Source organism: Onthophagus taurus, chromosome 10 (assembly GCF_036711975.1).
Source record: "Onthophagus taurus isolate NC chromosome 10, IU_Otau_3.0, whole genome shotgun sequence".
Classification (NCBI taxonomy): domain Eukaryota; kingdom Metazoa; phylum Arthropoda; class Insecta; order Coleoptera; family Scarabaeidae; genus Onthophagus; species Onthophagus taurus.
In genome coordinates, this window is record NC_091975.1 from 3,418,997 (window position 1) to 3,433,956 (window position 14,960).

At 29.8% G+C, this 14,960-nt stretch overlaps 5 protein-coding genes across 6 annotated transcripts; 2 read left to right on the forward strand and 3 right to left on the reverse strand.

Moving 5' to 3' along the window:
- Window positions 1–218: 218 nt before the first annotated feature.
- LOC111428420 (probable U3 small nucleolar RNA-associated protein 11) lies at window positions 219–1,064 on the forward strand. Its single transcript, XM_023063922.2, has one exon. It carries the CDS (start codon window positions 310–312, stop codon window positions 1,018–1,020), a length of 711 nt encoding a protein of 236 aa, XP_022919690.2. The 5' UTR covers window positions 219–309; the 3' UTR covers window positions 1,021–1,064.
- On the reverse strand, window positions 1,061–2,505 carry LOC111428419 (uncharacterized protein C6orf136). Its single transcript, XM_023063920.2, has 4 exons — window positions 2,291–2,505; window positions 1,590–2,116; window positions 1,468–1,537; window positions 1,061–1,409 (listed from the first exon to the last, which is right to left on the reverse strand). The coding sequence occupies exons 1-4, from the start codon at window positions 2,420–2,422 to the stop codon at window positions 1,290–1,292; spliced, it is 849 nt and encodes a 282-aa protein (XP_022919688.2). The 5' UTR covers window positions 2,423–2,505; the 3' UTR covers window positions 1,061–1,289.
- A 206-nt stretch (window positions 2,506–2,711) lies between these two features.
- On the forward strand, window positions 2,712–4,514 carry LOC111428277 (ras-like protein 1). Its single transcript, XM_023063735.2, has 2 exons — window positions 2,712–3,452; window positions 3,510–4,514. The coding sequence occupies exons 1-2, from the start codon at window positions 3,057–3,059 to the stop codon at window positions 3,690–3,692; spliced, it is 579 nt and encodes a 192-aa protein (XP_022919503.1). The 5' UTR covers window positions 2,712–3,056; the 3' UTR covers window positions 3,693–4,514.
- Window positions 4,515–4,680: 166 nt separating this feature from the next.
- On the reverse strand, window positions 4,681–11,911 carry LOC111428276 (fizzy-related protein homolog). The gene is made up of 4 exons (XM_023063734.2): window positions 11,308–11,911; window positions 6,331–6,829; window positions 5,394–5,684; window positions 4,681–5,342 (listed from the first exon to the last, which is right to left on the reverse strand). The coding sequence occupies exons 1-4, from the start codon at window positions 11,668–11,670 to the stop codon at window positions 5,056–5,058; spliced, it is 1,440 nt and encodes a 479-aa protein (XP_022919502.1). The 5' UTR covers window positions 11,671–11,911; the 3' UTR covers window positions 4,681–5,055.
- A 911-nt stretch (window positions 11,912–12,822) lies between these two features.
- Window positions 12,823–14,956, reverse strand: LOC111428464 (cell division cycle 7-related protein kinase-like). 2 transcript variants are annotated; one of them, XM_023063983.2, is made up of 7 exons: window positions 14,793–14,956; window positions 14,371–14,680; window positions 14,221–14,314; window positions 13,932–14,171; window positions 13,522–13,879; window positions 13,136–13,455; window positions 12,823–13,068 (listed from the first exon to the last, which is right to left on the reverse strand). In XM_023063983.2, the coding sequence occupies exons 1-7, from the start codon at window positions 14,824–14,826 to the stop codon at window positions 12,946–12,948; spliced, it is 1,479 nt and encodes a 492-aa protein (XP_022919751.1). In that variant the 5' UTR covers window positions 14,827–14,956; the 3' UTR covers window positions 12,823–12,945. The 2 variants fall into 2 exon arrangements, with proteins under 2 accessions (XP_022919751.1, XP_022919750.1); XM_023063982.2 differs by having other exon boundaries at window positions 13,516–13,879.
- Between the last annotated feature and the right edge of the window lie 4 nt (window positions 14,957–14,960).

The window sequence follows — 14,960 nt, forward strand, 5'->3', positions numbered from 1 at the left end:
AACAAAAATAAATATTACATCAACTGATGTAAGAAAAAGAAATTTCTTTATCACTTTCTTCATAAATTTACCTGAAATTTTCCGGAAAAACACCGATCACAACACAAACACTTTCAAAAACAAAAGATATCGAAATGTGTCTTAATAATGTCGTAATTTAATTTTTTAATAAATGTGTAATACAGCGCCACCTATTATCTTATTTCAAACTTTAAAACTGTCAATATAAACCGTTGTAAACATAACCTCAATTTTCCATGCTTACTAATTACAAAAGTAAGTTAATAGTTTGCACAATAAAAGGCAAAAATGTCTGTGTGGAAAAAAGCATCAAAAGCAAATAGAAAAACTTACCGAGAACGTCATCAACCGGAAAGTAGGAGCCACTTGGGATTACTCGAGAAGAAAAAGGATTATAAACAGAGAGCAGTTGATCATAATGAAAAAGACGCAACCTTAAAATTACTAAGAAAACGAGCGTTAAATAAAAATCCGGATGAATTTTATCACCACATGATAAATTCTAAGATAGAAAATGGAATTCATTTTGAAAAAGAAACTCGCGATGAGGACACTCCAGAACAAATCCAATTAATGTCAACTCAAGATTTAAAATACGTTGTAACGAAAAGAACTCAAGAATTGAAAAAAATCGAAAAGTTGCAATCACGATTACATTTATGTAACGTTGATCATGAAATTAAGAATAACCATAAATACTTCAAAGAAAATTTAGACGAGAGTTATAATAAAGAGGATAAGTTGAAGTTGTTGGGTGAAGTTGAGTTACCGGATGTGAATTTAGAAGTGTTAGGGGAAGCTGTTAAAAATCGTAAAGGGGTTTACAAGGAATTGGCAAAACGAATTCATAGAGAAAGAGAATTAAGCATTGTACAAAGAAAATTGGAAATGAAACGATGTGTTGATGCAAAGAAAAATGTTTTACCACCAAAAAAATTAAGGAAGGGGGATAAAGAATCTGCTCCGGTTTATGTGTGGAAATATGAAAGAAAAAAATAAAATTTGTTAAAAGTTAAAAAGAAATAAAAAAACTAAAACATTAATTTTTGTTCAAATAAAGTGTATTTTGAAACAAAATACCCATCTAACATAACCATTTTCATCATCAACATGTAATTACAGTTACAATTCTCTCACGAGCCTAAGTAAAATCATTCTCAAATAGCATGTAATACTTATATGTACTCGAAAATAATAATAAATTAAAACTAACTAATAAAAAAAAAGGATAGTGGGGACAGGAAACAACCTTCTATAAAAAAATGCAATTACGTTACAGTGTTCAAATTGGAAAATCTTGGTAAAGTAGTTCCAACCATAAGCGCCAATTTAGCTGTATCTATTGGACTTTGTTGTTTTAACACCTCATTTTCAGAATCGGGCATCATCTAAATTAAAAAAAAATAAATTAATCAAAAAAATATAATTAATAAATTTTTATGTTACTTTATCTGCGACATGTTTATAAATAACCCCATCGCTGTTGACGTAAAATGTTGAAAAACCATCATACCATCTTAAATATAAAAATTATCTTTTCTTGATAACCAGTTAATTGGAATACTTACGAATCTGTCTTCTCAAATAATTCTCTTACATTCCATAAACGATACTTCCAAAATAACACCATTACTCGTAACCCAGAAATACCTCTAATCCTCCATCGAACCTTCACGGAAGAGTCTTCTGGGTTTTGGGTTATTTTAAGCACCTCAAACTTAACGTAAGCGTACCTCAGATGACCAACAGTACGCAACAAAGCAATTTGTTTGACGTAATTGTACAAACCCACAGTGCGAGTTCCTCTAATATTATTTTCAAAAATAAGTTCCGGGGAATAGATGCTATAATCCATTGGTTGAATAAATAATTTAGGTAATGACTCGCTAAGAACGTTATAGATATTCTCAAGTTTCTCTGGGTTGGGCTTTTCATTTGAAGGGTTAGCTTTAGCAACAATACAATTTCGTATTGATTCAGGATTGGTGCTATAAAGCATTTGTTCATCTGCATTTGCATTTATAAGAGAGGTTGAATGTTTATCTACATAATTGCTGCTATTCAATACATAATTTGAAAGTGTTCTAAATCCAACCTAAAAATTAAATTAATTTTTTTGAGGTTAAGTTGATGACATGTGATGAAATAATTAATTAAAAATTTATTTAATAAATAAATAACGAATAACGTTTAGTTAAATTTTGTAATTTGTTTACTTGAGTCGTATATGGAAAAAATAGTTATATAATAATAAAAAAAATTTATTTACCTGACCTAACCTATCAGATGATGTTGGAATATCTTTGGCGATCTTCTCTACGTTAATTATGTTATTTCTAGCGGTGATAAACGAGCCTAAAGGCGTAAACTTATTACCTAGAGTGCGGAAATTTAATGCCATGTCCTGAAAAGAGTTATTAATTTTTCCTTTAAAAAGAATTAAGCCGCACTCGGCCCATTTAATTTTCAGTTAACCTCTTTATGCAAGACAACTAGCGCTATAATAGGAGAACTAAATTCTTTTAGGAGGGAAATTTAAACTTATTTATTTATATAAATAAATTTATTATAAATTTATGCAACATTATCAATTTTTGGTATTATTTGATAAAAATTAAACCCAATTTAATTTATTTATCATATTTATAAGACAATTCAGTTTAATTTCTTTTTGTTTTTAATATTGGTACGATTGTCATTTTGACAGTATGCGGTCAGATTTCTTTCTAAGTGCGTTATTAACATTTTCTTTGGGTGATTCTCATTAATTAAAAACGACGTCTTTAACGCTTATAAATGGTCTTAATTGTCCGCGGAACGCAGTGTGAGGTGCACCCGGATCGTACTATGAGAGGATAGCGAATTAGGAAATAAATTTTAAAATAAAGTAGAAATCCGAGCTCCTTTTTCACCGACACCCAAACATCACGAAATAATTCCTTATTTTTTCTTCGTTATTTTAACGGAATCGTACGTTTCCCTCGAGTTCTCCCTTAAAATACGCAATAGTGTGGTGCTTTACGGTCTCAAACAAAATGACCGAATACAAACTAGTGGTTGTCGGTGCGGGAGGTGTTGGGAAATCCGCGCTGACAATTCAATTGATACAAAATCATTTCGTCGACGAATATGATCCCACAATCGAGGATTCATACCGTAAACAAGTCGTGATAGATAGCGAAACGTGTCTTTTGGATATTTTGGATACAGCCGGACAAGAAGAGTACAGCGCAATGAGGGATCAGTACATGAGAACCGGCGAAGGGTTTTTATTGGTTTTTGCTGTTAATTCAGCGAAAAGTTTCGAAGATATCAGCACTTATAGAGAACAGATTAAAAGGGTTAAGGATGCCGAAGAAGTGCCTATGGTTTTAGTTGGAAATAAATGTGATTTATCCGCATGGGCTGTTGATATGAATCAAGCGAGAGAGGTATTATTAAAGAACGATTAAGGTTTATTAAAATTTAATTAAAAAATTCTTTTTTAGATTGCAAAACAATATGGAATTCCGTTTGTGGAAACATCAGCGAAAACACGTATGGGTGTGGACGATGCTTTCTATACCTTAGTAAGGGAAATACGTGATGACAAAAAAAAAGGGACAAGTAAGCCGAAAATCCCCATGATCGGTAGTAGGCACGGTTTGAAATTACGTTGCTCGATTTTATAAAACCATATCTGGTCTCCACACAAAATAACAAAACAAAAACTATTTTCTATCGATACTGTCTAACTCGTTATTGTATTTGAAAGAATACGAAAAAAGAAATGGATGGAGAAAACAGTTTAATAATAAATATAATAAACCCATTTATTTTTATCTTCCATACTGAAAATAAAAAAATAAAAAATAGCTTTGCTTCCAAATAAAGATGAAATTGAAGAGGAAATTTAGTAATAATAATGATTGACAACTACGTGAATTCTAAAGTAATATAAATAACATAAAAAAGAAATTGTGTGTGTAAAAAATAAATAAATCTGATTTTTCTGTGGTATTATAAAAAAGTAATATCAACAACAAAATAAGGATATTATAAGCTTCTATATATAATTATTAATATTGAAGTATTAAATTTTTTTCATCTAGCTTTTTACAAGTCACAAAGCATAAAAGTACAGCTTTAATTAATAAAAATAAGCTAAAATGATATATTTTTTTAAAATTATTTTATTTGCGACGATTTATAAAGGATAATTTGCAATTCGAAAGCTAGACTTTTAAAACTTTTAATACTTACTGTATTAACCAGTTTATATTTTCCGATTTAATGCAAAAATTTTGTCTCAACATTATTATTATTGTGGATGGATTAATTGAATTTATTTTTCGTCTTCCAACAAATTATTTTTATTAACTAAAATTTGAGCGAAATTTTTGCACCAAATCAATCTTGAATAAGGTATCCAGTATGGAATTTTTCAAAGACTACTTAATCTTTCGTCAAACTTTCTCAATATTTTACTAATTAATAAAATAAATATAAGAGAATCATTTGCCTTTTTATCGATATAGGTATAGCGATTTAGTTTAGTCGAAGTAATTAAAAAAATTAATTAAAATAAACCGAAATTATCTTATTAGACTCTCTTATAAATAAAATAATTAAAAAAATTTTAGTGGATTTTATTTGTTAAGGTCTAAAAAAAGGTGAGTATCCCCAAGATGTTCTTTATTACAACAATTTTATACAAAATTAATTAAATACTAAGAAAAAAATGAAATTGACTAGCTCTTAATGAAAAAAATTAATTTTTATTTGTACTATAACAAAATAAAAAGATTTTACAGCAATATGAAGCATAATAACTAATATAGATGTAAATTAATATCACAAAAAAATAAAAAAAAATTTAAGAAATAAATTCTAAATTAATAATTATAACTCTTTAAATTAATATATTTATATAATAAAGTTATAAACGACTTTTACTTTTCTATAATAAATCAATTATAAATATACAATATTAAATCAAAAATTACCTAAATTTGTTCTCAGTCATTAAATAAATCTTTAATTAATTAATTTTAATTAGCGTATCCCAGTATATAAACTTAATACGCTACGCGTTTCTTTTTGTGACTGCGCTTTACTAAAAACGTTCCAAAATCTTAACGTTTCATCTCCAGCCCCTGTCACTATCGCCTCGCCATCCGGTGATAAAGCCAAATAAAGCACCCTATACGAATGCCCGGTTAATTTCGCAACTTGAGTTAAACTTGGATATTTCCACACTAAAATTTGATTTTGCGAGTAACCATGCGTCGAGACTAATTCCGAACTGTGTTTTGACCAAGCTAAATTGCATACTTGAGAACCTAAAAGGAATTAATTAATATCTTAATCGAATGAAATTCATTTTAACCAACCCGTATCGACACATTGCATCGGTTGTCCCGTTAAAGTGTTCCAAAATCGAATACATCTATCGGCAGTCCCTCCGCCGGAAGCTAATAATCCGTGGTGATGGGGTGACCAAGCGATGGCTTTAACAGCGGCTAAATGGTCTGTATATGTTTGTACTGAGCTTAATGACTGCATATTCCAAACGTGCAGTCGATTATCGTTCCCTCCAGACGCTAAATATTGCTTATCTGGTGACCATTTTAAACCGCAAACTTCTTGGCGATGTCCAACCAGTTTTCTTTCAATAATAGAAGCTAAAAAAAATTATCAAATTTGTTTAAACGCAAAAACAATAAGTAGTTATCAACCGCTCCTTTATCTATTGTTTACCTCTAATGTATGGTTAACGACAAGATTTGGTTGGAATGTCGAAAAATACAAAAGGTCTCGACTGATTATTTTTGTTATCGGCGAAACGTTTTTAAAATAACTTTTAAACACAAGAAAATGTGCAATTATATTGTTTTGTATTGTTAAATTTATGTATTTCGCTGATAAAAATATAAGAAATAATGTTGAAATGTAATATATGAATGAACGAACCATAATTACGAAACTACTATGCACTTGCACTGTCCCACATAAAATGCAACATATCTTAATAGCACAGGCATGTTATATATTTTGACTGTAATGTCAAATTATATATATATTTTGCATTTTATGTAGGACAAAGTAAGTAGATACGCCCTGGTTTCTATGAAAATATATTTTTGTATATTGCATCTTAAGTGAAATTAACTGTATATGTATAAACTATATCTATAGTTTGTTAAAATAGATAACGTAAAATCAACATAGTGTTTTTTGCAGTTTAAACCACACCATGAGTCAATATTAAAATAGTGTAAACATAAATTAATGACTCAATCTTTAGTTGATATCAAATTTTATACGTACGTGGTGTTCTTGTGTCTCTTTGTAAGATAAATCGATCTCTACTTCCGGAACTTAAAACATCCCCATTCCATGCTAAAGCGCCCACCCTCGCCGAATGCCCCATCAATTTATTAACTTGTTTATTAACGGCAACGTCCCAAACCGTTACATATCCTAAGTGAGTACCAACGGCGACTAAATGACCCCTTTCGCTCCACGCCACCGAAGTAACCGCATTATTATCCCCTGATAAATCGCAAAGTCTCGTTACTTGACTAGTGCATGCCGACCATAAGTAAACGCAACTTCCCAACCCTACGCTAAGCACATTTTGGACCGACCAGTCCACCAAATTTAAATAAAAATCATCTTGAAGTTCCGGAGCATCAAGTACTTTGAATGGAATCCGGGAAATTTTTCTTGTTGCTTTGTGGGGTGACCGAAGAAGTCTTTGACTACTTTGACTTAACGGGGATACTGAATAAGGACTTGTTGGATGTTTTTGAGGTGTATTTTCATTCTGAAATACAAAAAAAATTAAAATAACAAAATGTTTTATGTATTATTTCAAAAATTTAGGTCTCTCGATAACCCTGTGTCCTTTTACGAGCATGAAATGTATGTCATATTCCATTTAACGTATGCACTCGTTCGTTATTGTAATTCTAATGCATATAGTTGCAGTTCTAATGCGACGTCATTGAATTTAAATTGTTTGTCTACTTCGAAGGTTTAAAATCGCATATTGAATAACGAAATCAATTTTAAATCGTACATATTTAAACGGTTTGATGATTACACTATAATTTAATTCATATTTCAGAAATTAGCATTTTTTTATTGTCGAAACTTGCTTTTAGAAAGGCCGTAAATCAAAATTTGACAGCAAGTTAAGTAAAAAAAAAACGCAACTTCCGCGTAAATCTTTTAATTGACGCGCCGCTCGAGCTAATTTAATAAATGCTCGGTCATTTCGTAAATCGTAGTGCGTAAGTTGCCCAAAAAAATAATAATACTAAAATGAAATAATCGTTTTGCGAAAGAATTATTAACCCGAACCACACTAACGCATTTGTTTTATTCATTAACTCCTTTTTCTTACGGGTTCGAGAGAAATTTTCTATTTGGGTTTCTCTTTCAATTTAATCTATCACTACTTCGTTTTTACGCAAACTAAACAAACATTTCTTTTTTATTTAAACAAGTTATTAACACCATCTCAGTCCGTTATGGGAAACTTCAAACTAAAATTTCGTAAAAAAAATTTTGATTGTTATGAAGTTAGTTAAACAGTTGGTATCATTGAGAAGAAATTTATGTCACATTGACGTTTAAACTTTTTACATTCAAAAAGATAATTCACTTTTCGATTTTATAATTATAATTAAATAATTGAAATTTGATGCTTAATTGTTTATTTTTATTACGTTTTAAATTCAATTATTTAGTTATCGAAAATACTTAATTATTTAATTTTATATGGACCTTTAAGCAATACCAACAAAAACCTCAAAAACTTTTTAAAAAATTTAATGTTGTGAGCAACTTTTGACATTACAGTACAATTAATACCACAGCAGTATAAGATTGATTCATATATATATATTGTACTGCCTCTGCTAAGCTTATAACGTCAATTGTGGTATTTAGCCTTCTTAAGCTGAGGTCGTTTGAGGCCGAGGCAGTACAATTAACACCAAAGCAGTACAAAACTGGTTCATATACATTGTAGTGCTTACCTTACAGCGTCAGGTGTGGTAATTAACCTTCTCAAGCCGAGGTTGCTTCTGACCGAGACCGTATATTAATGTTACAGTAGTACAAAATTGGTTCATATATACTGCACTGCCTCGGCCGCAAGCGACCTCGGCTTAGGAAGGCTAAATACCACAGCTGAGGTGGTAAGATTAGCCGAGGCCAAGGCAGTACAATTAATATCATAGCTGGACTGATATTATCACTCTCTCAACATTTTCAGGGATACTCATAAGATCAAATTATTATTAATTATTAAGTTACATTTAATGAATCAATTACATATCAGAAAGAAGAATCGAAATCTTCATGGTTCATAAAGTATTGGTTTCTTATTATCACACGACTCAGACAAATTAAAAAAAATATTATTTATACCTAATAGAACTAGAGAAAGTTGAGTGTAGACTACTACCACTAATTTTGGTCACATAACCTTACATTTTGAAATTTCGTTAAAATTGAAATTTTGTTAAAATGAAAATAAACCATAAAAGTTGTAGTAATAAGTTTCAAAACTTCAACAATAGAAAAGAAATCATACTTTTTTTTACTTTCTTCTTGAAATAAGAATTACAAAAAAAGCTCTTTTACAGTTTTGTACATTTCTCTTTTTTATAAATTGAAAAGTACATTTTAATTAATCGGACCAAGCGCCACGCAGAAAAAAGGAAAAGGCGTCGAAGAAACAAAGCATACCTAACGGCCTAAGCCTACCAAAATCGTACCACAAAAACCTCTCCCATGAAATTCAACAGAATAATCGTTTTTCTTATCGACAGAAAAATTTCGGCTTAATCCCTCTCCACCTGTCTCTTTCAGATTGTACTCTCCTTCTTTATCTCTTTATCATTATAGTGTCGCAATATTTGTGAAGGCACTTGTCTCCGCGGTTGCTCCAGTTTTTGAACGGAACCGTTTCAATCAAACGATTTAAACCGAAAAAAAAATAATTTTTTTCCCATCTAATTTCAATCTCTCGTCGCATTCCTTGAAATAACCTCAAAAAAGAAATTTTCTATCTTTTCTATTAGTCGATTACAATGGAAATTCTAAAAATAGCGGCACGTTGCATTCCGTGAAAAAACGCAAACATCATTTTTTTTTCTATTTTACCAACAAGGTTATTGCAATTTATTGAAAATATTACCGTGTGCATACTGTAAAATTGTATTTTCCAATGACCCACACTTATTATTATTAAATGAGTGGGTTATATAACAATACAAATGTAAGCGGGCGGTTATGACCCCAAGTAATAAAACGTAATAAATCGGTTAACTACCGTTTTGTGGAGTGATTCCTGTCCAAAGAATTTTTTGAAATTAATACACGTGATATTCCTAGTTAAATAATTTTCATCTTGCGTTATCTCGGATCAAATTACGTGTAAACTAAGATATTTTATCTGTTTACATGATAAAATAAAATGAAACATTTTCTTAAGTATTAAATAAATAAACGTTGAGGTAATTTGTCAATAAAAAAATTCCATAAAACGGTTGCAAAATGATGATATAGATTATAAAGAAATAAAATTTTTTTTTCATTTCATTATATTTAATGAAAAGAATTCTATTAAAATAGAATTAAATCTATTTTTGGGTTAATTAAAGGACACCGGCAGAAAAGATTAGAGGAATTCATTAAGCATGAACTTTATTAAGAAAAAAACATATTAGGGTTAAAAAAGGTACCCGTGCATTACTGTATTAAAATATAAAGTGAATTAAATATGGACCCCTCTGTCCTATTTTTAATTAGATATCGCCAGAAATAAGCCACAACTAACATGACACGTAATTAATCTTTCTATTTTAACATGGGTTTCTAATGGTAGCCCCCAATTTAAAATATCATGGTAAATTTATTTTTACATCAACTCAAATTATTATTATTAAAACCAGAAATAATGACAGAAAAACTAGAAAGATGAGAAAAACGAATTTAGAATCAATAAAATGAGAGAGTTGAAATCAATGTAGGTGAAGGAGCCAGAAACGTTAAATGTGTCAAAAAGACTCTGAAAGAAGGCGAATAGCAAAGGCAAAATACTAGATACCACTCCTAGAAGTGTATATTTTCAATAAAAGACTAGTTACAGCTGGTAGAAGACTAAATACTGCTTGCAGAATATAGTTGGCAGAAGAATAGACAGTGTTAACAGAAATCTTGACACCATTAACAGATGACTAGGCATTACCAATAAAGGGCTAAATCCTCCTTCTAGGTTGTTTAGTTATATAAAGTTGTTGGTTATGGTTGCTACTAATTTATTAGTATTTATTTATTGATGGAGTCCCAAGAAAACTCTAAAAACGAAGTGAAACCTCAACTATTTCTATAAAGAAAATAATCTTTGAACGTCATTAAATAATAATTTTTTTGACTTGAGTGTTAATTTTAAATTTAATCTTATGTCGATTTTGTTATTGCGCACTCTACTTTTAAAACAACAAACCAATAAAAACATAAACTTTAATTATTCGTGTCTTATTTTTAACTAGATGTATCCAAAGCTAGCCCTGTAAATGTAATTATCGTCCCCCAAAAAAGAAAGGTACACAGTTGATAAACTCATAAAACGTTTCTACTTAAAATTAGACATCCCGTTTTGACCTGAACAAAGTATAATTTAGTACAACACACTACTGTTCTAAATACACGTTAATTGTGAAAATTCGAGTGTAAATTGATGAAGAAAGACAAAAAAAATAAAATACTTTCTTTACACTATTGTTAGAACCTATTTTTTTTCTTTTTTTCGTTTTCCATGAATATTTAAGAACCAAAGCATATGGTAATGTACCCAGTACTGTATAATATTAATAACCAATGCGTTTCAGAACGAAATTAGGGCAAACGAACCAACAAACATTCACGCTTCGTATAAATTACTGATAACGACTGCATTTAAGTGTATTTATTTATTTTTAGAGTATTTTGACTTTGATATTGCGTAAATTTAGCCAGTTTTTGACACAAACAAATTCGTATTTCGAATTCAAAGTTCATCAATCGACAAAAAAAAAATGATGCGTTTCAAAACCTTTGAAGGTTATTGTTAATTTTGCAAAAACTGTTATTCCTGAGCAAGCAGACAATAGGATGTCATCGTTTTTCACCGTCATTTGCAATTGAATCGAATGTTCTGTGAAAGATCATCGACTTTTTGGACTTAATACACGACTTTTTTAAGGTTGTGAAATGAAACATAAAAATACTATTAATTATGAATCTTACCTTTGGTGTACCATACTGAAACAATTTTCTTGTTTTAATTGGAGTCATGGTTTGCCTCTCATCACATTGCATCTTAATATTTTCAATACTCTCCCCCAACAGTTCATTTTTTAACAAACAATTATAAACGGAACTATCTCGCGAAGCCTCCCCATTATCCCTTGATTTTTTCCCTGAGGAACCTCCTTGAGAAACTTCCTGTATCGTTCCAAAAGTAGTCTCCCAGTTATTTCCGGCCCTCCTCGGTATATAGCGATCAAAATTTTCAACGATACCCCTATCACCAAATCGTGGCGTTTTGAATAAGTTCCTTTGCACATGTAACTTTTTCGGTTGAAGCACATTAATTCCTTGATCGAACATTTTAGATAGATGTTTTACACAACCCCACGCGTAATTGAAAACTGAATATCACCCAAGTTTTGTCTATTTTAAAACCGGGGACGAGTATTTACGTTTCTAGACAAGCTGAAAAACTATTATGCCCCGTTGACGCACCCGCAGACGATTAAATGTGCTGTTTTAGTCGTTAAAAGTCATTTAGCAGAGTGACTTCAAATTAGTTAAATGTCTGAAACGCAACCGACATTTACCCCACCACTTTTACTTGGACATTTAAATCTCCGATTTACACAGGCAAAACATTACGATCCTTTTGTACTAAAATAATTACTACAGGTAAATAGTAAAAAATACATTAAAAAATAATTACAGCATTCTTTCTTAGGTTCTTTAAGACATCATTACTGTTTAATTATTGTTTTTAAACGTTATAAAGATGAGGTGTTCTAATTAGGATAAATGTACGTTAGGTAAAAATTTCTCAATTCCTTTTAAATACATATTTAAACAAAATTATTTTAAAATAAAGTATTAAAGCCATTTTATATATTGTTAAAAATCATTTAACTTTTTATTAACGTTATATATACTTTAGAAATAAGTTTTTGGTATTTATTGCAATTAATTTATCTAAAACGTAGTAACTAGCGCCATCTTTTTGAAATAAAATTTACTTGTTCACCAAGGTTATAAGAAAGATCACGATTCTAGAATTTGTGCATTTCTATAACAATAAAATAGTTAATTAAATATATGTAGTTTTGATTGATTGAAGGCGAAGTTGTTTTACACAGATGATTTTTTTAATTGTTGATAGCGCTGTCAACGGCGAGCTACAATGATGCCAAAATTATCCGATTTGTCATTATATAAATTGAGTAATATATAAAGTATATAAGAAAAATATATGAAATTGATTCGATTTAAACGTTGCGTTCGATTAAACGTAGCGCCATCTAACAGAACTGACCCAGAACTGCATATGTTCCAAAAAAATGTTTATTATTAATGGATAATTTAAATCTTTGATTTGTTTAACAAAGGAAATGAAAATGAATTAAAAAAGGAATATGATGCTGTTGTAACAATGTTACCCTGTCCAGAAAAGTTGCTTATTCCAATGAACCATCAAGGCTCTAAGGAAAATGTAATTTTTGAAATCATTTAATATAATAAAATTTTTTGAAAGTGATTTATTGTAATTTACACATTCACTACTTTAATTACAAATCACACACTTACTATGTATGTCCTATAATTTCAATTTCTTATTTCAAATAAGAACTGTCTAATACATTAAACTTTACTAAAAAATGGATGATTCAATGCCTCCACTGCAGATATTCTAGTATTAGGATTAACATCTAACAATTTATACAAGAGATCATATGCTTGATCTGGATATTTATCACAAATTTTCTAAAAAAAAATGTAATTTTTAATATGGAGTTAATGATTTAAAAAAAATTAAATTAAAAATAACTACCTTACACAAAGTGGTTCCTATGCAAATACAAAACACCTCTAATTGGTTACACTTCAAACACATTTCTTCGGTTTCTAAATAGTTCATCAATTTATCTCTCATTTTTAATATACGACAAATCTTTCTTAAATCTAAAGGTGGACATTTTTCACTACAAATTAAATGCCGGCCACATTGAGAAGCAACTTTTTTAATAGCATTAAATCCGAAAACGGTTATTATTTCAGAGAGAGCTGTTACATCATCGGGACTTGCAAAAAAATTACAAGATCCGCTTAAAATGGATAATAAAATAATTCCAGTTGCCCAAATATCAATACCTGCAATTCAAACAAAATTTAATAATGTTATTTTGAGGGTTTTATTTTTTTAGACTTTACTTTTACCTGTATCTTGTTGTAAAGATTTTAATAAAACCTCTGGTGGGCGAAAACCAGGCGTTCCAGCTCTTAAAGCTCTCAAATTTTTCTTAGCTAAACATTTAGCGCAAGTTCTTGCTTTTCCATAACAACCGCATTGATTTAGCTGGTTAGTTTCTAAGCTTGATTTCATCGGGGGAGACTTAGAAAATACACTAGAACCAGCAGCAGCTCCATTTGAAACATACTGAACTGAATTTGAACTATTCATAAAAGATAATTGTCTTGTAACAGTTTTTAATTTTAAATTTACATCGTTTTCTTTTTGGCTACTACCTTTCTTAGGTAATTTAGATAAGTTTGGCTTTTTTGACACATTTGACGTCTAAAATAAAGTTAATTAAAAAAACTTAAATTAAAAAATTTATAAGACATACAGGTGGGGAATCTTCGCGTTTTCGTTTTTTAATCGTTTCTATCGGTTTTATTGGGTCAGTTACTGTATGTGCTAAACCAAAATCAACTAAAAGATATTTTCTGTTTTTTCGATCATATAAAAAATTGCTTGGTTTAATATCTCTATGAACAATGTTAAAACTGTGAACTCTAGCGATTGCTTTTAATAAGTTTTTCATGTATAATGCAATTTCTTCAGTGTCCATTTCAGTTACGTAATCCTATTAAAAAAATTATTAAGCACGTTTTTTTAATTAAATTATAACTTACCCCAAAAAAATCGTGTTGTTGAAAAGGCATCACAAAAATAACATTATTTAAATTACGAAAACATAAATCAACCCCAACTATATTCTCAGCGCCTCTAAAAGTTTATTTAAACTATTTTATTTCATATATAATTATTATTTTAAGATTTACCCAATATCTTTTAAGCATTGTAATTCAAAACGTATTCGATCGGGGTGACAAGTTGGAACAACATGTTTTATTGCATATTGTTTGTCTTTATTCGTTTTTACAGTAGCTAAATAAACAGTGCTAAAGGTTCCGTGACCAACTTTTTTAATTAAATTAAAATGTTCTCCTAATTCCGGAAATTGTTCATGTAATTTACTCATTTGTAAAGATTCATTATTTAATTCCGTTGCGCTGTTGTTAGCACTAAGACCGTTAAAGTCTGTTGTGGTGAAATACAATTCATTCGAACCTAATCGTTCATTTTCATAGTCTAAAAAAAATTATTTAATATAAATAAAAAAACATTTATTATTACAAAAAATGATTGATCATCTGTCATTATAGTTTTTATTCTGTTTTAACCTTTTAGGTTAAAATCTTACCATTTTTCTTATCGGGAGTACAGGTTGGAGCCATTCTTTAGGTACAAAATCACTTTTTTATGCTTTTAAAATTGTTTAACTTGCAAAAATATGTTGCACTTAAAATGATTGACATAACCTCACCAAACAAACCTGTCTAATTTTATGAGACACCTACTAGCGCCATCT

What these genes read in the sequence shown, in the direction of transcription:
- LOC111428420 (XM_023063922.2), top strand. Translation starts at nt 310, where the DNA reads ATGTCTGTGTGGAAAAAAGCATCAAAAGCAAATAGAAAAACTTACCGA.
- LOC111428464 (XM_023063982.2), bottom strand. Translation starts at nt 14,826, where the DNA reads ATGGCTCCAACCTGTACTCCCGATAAGAAAAATG. An exon ending in TACTCCCGATAAGAAAAATG is followed by an intron (nt 14,681 to 14,792) that starts GTAAGATTTTAA and finishes AATTTTTTTTAG; the next exon opens with ACTATGAAAATGAACGATTA. An exon ending in TAGGAACCACTTTGTGTAAG is followed by an intron (nt 13,069 to 13,135) that starts GTAGTTATTTTT and finishes ATTTTTTTTTAG; the next exon opens with AAAATTTGTGATAAATATCC.
- LOC111428276 (XM_023063734.2), bottom strand. Translation starts at nt 11,670, where the DNA reads ATGTTCGATCAAGGAATTAATGTGCTTCAACCGAAAAAGTTACATGTG. An exon ending in TTCAGTATGGTACACCAAAG is followed by an intron (nt 6,830 to 11,307) that starts GTAAGATTCATA and finishes TTTGTATTTCAG; the next exon opens with AATGAAAATACACCTCAAAA. An exon ending in GATGCAATGTGTCGATACGG is followed by an intron (nt 5,343 to 5,393) that starts GTTGGTTAAAAT and finishes AATTCCTTTTAG; the next exon opens with GTTCTCAAGTATGCAATTTA.
- LOC111428419 (XM_023063920.2), bottom strand. Translation starts at nt 2,422, where the DNA reads ATGGCATTAAATTTCCGCACTCTAGGTAATAAGTTTACGCCTTTAGGC. An exon ending in CATCTGATAGGTTAGGTCAG is followed by an intron (nt 2,117 to 2,290) that starts GTAAATAAATTT and finishes TTTAATTTTTAG; the next exon opens with GTTGGATTTAGAACACTTTC. An exon ending in ATAAACATGTCGCAGATAAA is followed by an intron (nt 1,410 to 1,467) that starts GTAACATAAAAA and finishes TTTTTAATTTAG; the next exon opens with ATGATGCCCGATTCTGAAAA.
- LOC111428277 (XM_023063735.2), top strand. Translation starts at nt 3,057, where the DNA reads ATGACCGAATACAAACTAGTGGTTGTCGGTGCGGGAGGTGTTGGGAAA. An exon ending in ATATGAATCAAGCGAGAGAG is followed by an intron (nt 3,453 to 3,509) that starts GTATTATTAAAG and finishes ATTCTTTTTTAG; the next exon opens with ATTGCAAAACAATATGGAAT.